The 4,209-nt window shown below is 51.6% G+C and overlaps 1 protein-coding gene across 2 annotated transcripts in view; it reads right to left on the reverse strand.

Moving 5' to 3' along the window:
• GATA3 (GATA binding protein 3) overlaps positions 1-4,198 on the reverse strand; it is a 17,612-nt gene extending 13,414 nt beyond the window's left edge. Inside the window, exons 1-2 of one of the 2 annotated variants that reach the window (XM_026868677.1) lie at positions 3,741-4,198; positions 568-1,104 (exon numbers count right to left, since the gene is read on the reverse strand). In XM_026868677.1, coding sequence (XP_026724478.1) covers positions 568-1,104; positions 3,741-3,981 — 778 coding nt within the window. In that variant the 5' untranslated portion in view covers positions 3,982-4,198. The remainder of the gene's footprint in view (positions 1-567; positions 1,105-3,740) is intronic. The other variant, XM_026868678.1, reaches the window with a different exon arrangement.
• Between the last annotated feature and the right edge of the window lie 11 nt (positions 4,199-4,209).

Genomic DNA, 4,209 nt, shown 5'->3' on the forward strand with positions numbered 1-4,209 from the left:
CCCCCCCCCCCCCCCCCCCCCGCATCTCCGGGCGCCGCATGGGAGGGAAGAGGCCCTGGGAAGAGCGAGGCGGAGGGCAGGCGGGGGAAATTGGCCGGGATTTAGTACCATTATTAAAATACAGACGAGATAACACTAATGCTGCGGTTCCCTCGGTTTCGCTTCCTCCTCAGGCGCCGCAGCTGAGCGCACCGTGGGCGCTGGGGGTGGCGGAGGGGCCGGATCGCCCCCGGGGCAGCGCGGGTGGAGGGTGTGTGTGTGTGTGTGAAGGTTTGGGGGTCCCTGGGCCGGCGTGCCTAGGGTTGTACCCCCAGCCTGGGCGAAGCAAGGGGGAGTTTGGTTATAAACTCATCAGTGCAACCTGTGGGGAAGGTAAAAGTCGTGTGTGTGTGTGTGTGTGTGTGTGTCCGGGAGTTCAGCCCCCGCCACTTTCATCACACGGATGCTTGTGAGCATCCCTCTGCCTGCGGAGAGGAGAGGGGGGCGCAGCCCTACCCCTCTGCCCCCCCGTTTCCCCCCGTAGCTTCCTCTCCCGAGCAACGGGGATGAAGAAGCCAGAAGCCCTACCTGTGCTTGACCGTGCTTTCGGTCGCGATTTACACCCGAAGCCGGTGGGCGATCCTCCTAAGAGGCTACTGGGGGGAAAAAGTCCAGAGCCATATTCTGGGACATACGGTGGGTAGGTAGTGATGGGGTGATGAGCGGAGGAGGTGGCTCCTCCTAAAGAGGCCATGCTGCTCCGAGAGTGAGAGGACTCCAGCTTCATGGTGTCGGCCAGGGACACCTGGTATTTGATGCATTCCTTCTCGTCCTGCCGGGTGGAGCCGGTGGAGCCGGGGGTGGAGATGGACGGATCCGGGGACACATCTTTAGGAGGGGTCGGCGGGAAGGTGAAAAGGTGCGGGCTGGAGTGGCCGGCGGATAAAGTGGAAGAGGAGGCGGGTGGGTAGACGGAAAGGGGTCCCGGTGAGCTGTGGTGGATGGAAGTCTTGGAGAAAGGGCTGAGGTTCCAGGGGGAAGCGCTGTGGTGGCTGCTCAGCGCCTTGCTCCCGTCCAGCCAGGGCAGTGAGCCGTGCAGCAGCGGGGGGCGGCACACCTGGCTCCCTGCTCGGAAAAAAAAACACAGGGAAAAGCCCGTTACACCCCCTTTGCCACCCTGGCAAACCCGCCGGGGGGGTGCCGGACTGTACCCCCCCCTCTTCCTCTTTCCCAAAGGGCTCCGCACGCGGGGGGAAGCAAGTAAAATTACACCTGATGCTGCAAACTGCCCTTTAAGAATTCAAATTTAAAAGCTACAGTAGCCCCAGGTGGCAGCCCCGATTCCGCTCAGGACCGGGTCTCCGGGTCGGGACGCCCCTGAGCAGGGATGCCAGCCCCGGGACACGGCATTTGACGAGCCCTGCTCCACTTTTTCCCCTTTTCCAGACAATCCCACGCGGACTTTGAAGAGAAGATCCCGCGTGAAATTGCCAAGCCCCGACTGCAGATTTTTTTTTTTTTTCCTGAGCTGGAAAATAATTTCCTGAACGCAGCCGTGGGCTATAAACCCTGGGAATATTCTGGCCAAACGAAGAGGACCAGAAGATGCCCACAGACGTGATAATAACCTTTCCAACAGAGCTGATGATAAACTTTGCAAACCACCCGGTTTGTCTTTTTTTCTTCCATGAGGCTGAACAGAAATGTTGGACGGCTTTTTCGTGGCGTTTTGGCACACGCGAAGAGTACCAACTGTCTCAAAAGAAACTCTCCATCCCCTTCTTATGACAAGAGACCCTTCGCTTGTATTTTAAAATGCAGACCTGGACTTTGGGAAAAAAATAAAATAAAACCACTAGATTTACGCAGTCAAACTTTTTTTTTTCCCCTTTGGTTATAATTGTTAAGGGATGGTGCCTAATATTTTAAATTAATCTCGGCCCTTGCTAAAAAAAAATAATAATAATTAAAAAAATAAAAAACATATCCAAAGAATCAGATCTACCCAAACTCACAGCAACTTGAGCAAATCGCTGTAAGCGGAAAAACACAGTTATTCAGCTGGAAGAGAGCAGGTTTGTGCCTGCTAATGAAGCCCTGGAAAAGCATTGACATCTAGAGAGCCTTAACCTCGGTAGGTATCCTGGTATGTGTATAGAGACTACTAAACATACAGAAGGAGAGATGCAAACACAGATCTATAGAAACACAGATAGTTAGAGAGCTGGTGCAGCGTGGACACGTATGTTTGCATGGGAGCTTGTGTGTGTCTAGAAAATCTCCAAGCTAGTTTTCACCGTAGCAGGCATTTGTGAACAATACTGAAAGTAACTGCTCGAAAGGAAGGGAAGGTGGGTTATACGAATAGAAAGGGTCAAGATTCATTATCTTCTCCAGGAAGTAGCATAGTAAATAATATTCAGGCTAGATCAGAGAGACCGCATTTCCACTTTCTGCTGATATATTGGGAGAAAGAAAAAAAAAAAAAAAAAAAAAAAAAAAAGAAATAATTGTTTTAAAGGGACTAATAGCAGAACAATGCAGTTACTGAGCGGAGCCTAATGCAGACTCGCACTCAACAAGTAGCTGAGGGCTGGGAGCAGCCCCCTGAATCTGTCTCGGCTCCATCTACACTCACTTGTCCCACTTTCTTCTCCTTGATTTTGGGGTGATTTCCACTATAAACCTCGGGTATTTAGCTTTCGCCATGACAGAGGTCACTGTCCGGCTTCACGAATCAGCATCTGCTTTTTTCCCTCCTTTTTTTATTTTACTGTTTTCCCTAATTTTCAACCATACAGGTAAACTCCAGGTATAAATACTGGATCTCTCCGATTCTTCATAAAAGATGGAACCAAAGCACTCATCCCTCCATCGACCTGGGCCCCATCGGCCTCAAGTATTTCACCTCCTTTCTAAAAGCTGTGACCCAGGAACAAAATTCACATGGTAGATCATTACCTTCCTGCAGAACCCTCAGGAAAACACACCAGGTCTGATACCTAATTACACTAAGGGATTTTTTTTTTTCTTTCTTTCTTTCTTTCTTTTTCTTTCCTATTTTTAACACACACCGTGCTGTGGCCCTGGGTGCATGTGCAAAACTTTCAACCCAAGCCTAACAAGCTCAGCAAGTGCGAATGAAATAGCCCAAGCGTGAGGACAGCAGGGTCATTTTCACACCCTTGCTCTCCAGCTTGCTTTTCTTCTCCAGAGCAGCTTAATCGTGCAAAAAACTAAACACCGTATGAAAAACCCTAACTGTTAACCTAATTAAAGAGAGGGGGCGGGAAACTAAAGCGAAAGAGAGAGGGAAAGAGAAAGAAATCAAGAGAAATATGAAAGGGAAAGAAAATGAAGGAGAGCAAGAGAGACAGGGAAAGGGAGAGAGCAGGCAGAGGGGGAAGAGAGAGGAGAGGATAGAAGGAGAGTAAAAGACAGGATGGGAGAAAGAAAGAGAGCAGGAGAAAGGGAGAAAGAAGTATAAAGGAGGAAAGCTAGAAAGAAAGAGAGAACGTTAAGAAGGAAAGCAGGAAGGACGGAAAGAGAACGATAAAAAGAGAAAGAAAAAATTAAAAGAACAGATAAAGAAAGCAAACAAGCCTGGACTTTGATTTATTTCCAATAAGCCAACCCCAAAATCCACCCGTGACGTAGTTTACCCGCCGGCAGGAGAGGGTCTGCCCGACGGCAGCCGGGCCGGCGGGCTCGGGGCAGCGCGGAGCCGCCGGGGCCGGCCCGTGGGAACCGGCGACACTCACCGTGGTGGGCCGTGGGGTATCTCTGCACGGTGGCTCTCACGGAGTTGCCGTAGTACGGAGGGACGGGGTTGCCTTGTCCGTCGATATTAAAAAGTACATCCACTTCCTCGGCGAGAGGATACTGCGTGGGGTCCATGTAGGTATGGCCAAGCGTGGGGTGATGCGAGTCCGGGTGCTGCCCATTGAGCACGGCCGGGTGGTGGTGGCTCACCCACCGCGGCTGGTCCGTGGAGACCTCCATCTTCCGCGCTCGCTGCTCCGCCGCTGCTCTTCCTCCTCCTCCTCCTCCTCCTCAGCAAGGCGCGGAGGGCTTGAGATAGGAGGGGGAGACGGTGCTGGAGTTATACGGGGCGAGGGGGGGGAAGGTGCTCGGCGAGTTTGGGGATGTTTCTGGTTAGGTTTGGTTTAAAGTGGAGGGAGGGGAGGTATGGTGATAAACGATCGAATCCAAAAAAAAAAAAAAAAAAAA

Source organism: Athene cunicularia, assembly GCF_003259725.1.
Source record: "Athene cunicularia isolate RWA chromosome 1 unlocalized genomic scaffold, athCun1 chr1_part2, whole genome shotgun sequence".
NCBI classification, from domain to species: Eukaryota; Metazoa; Chordata; class Aves; order Strigiformes; family Strigidae; genus Athene; species Athene cunicularia.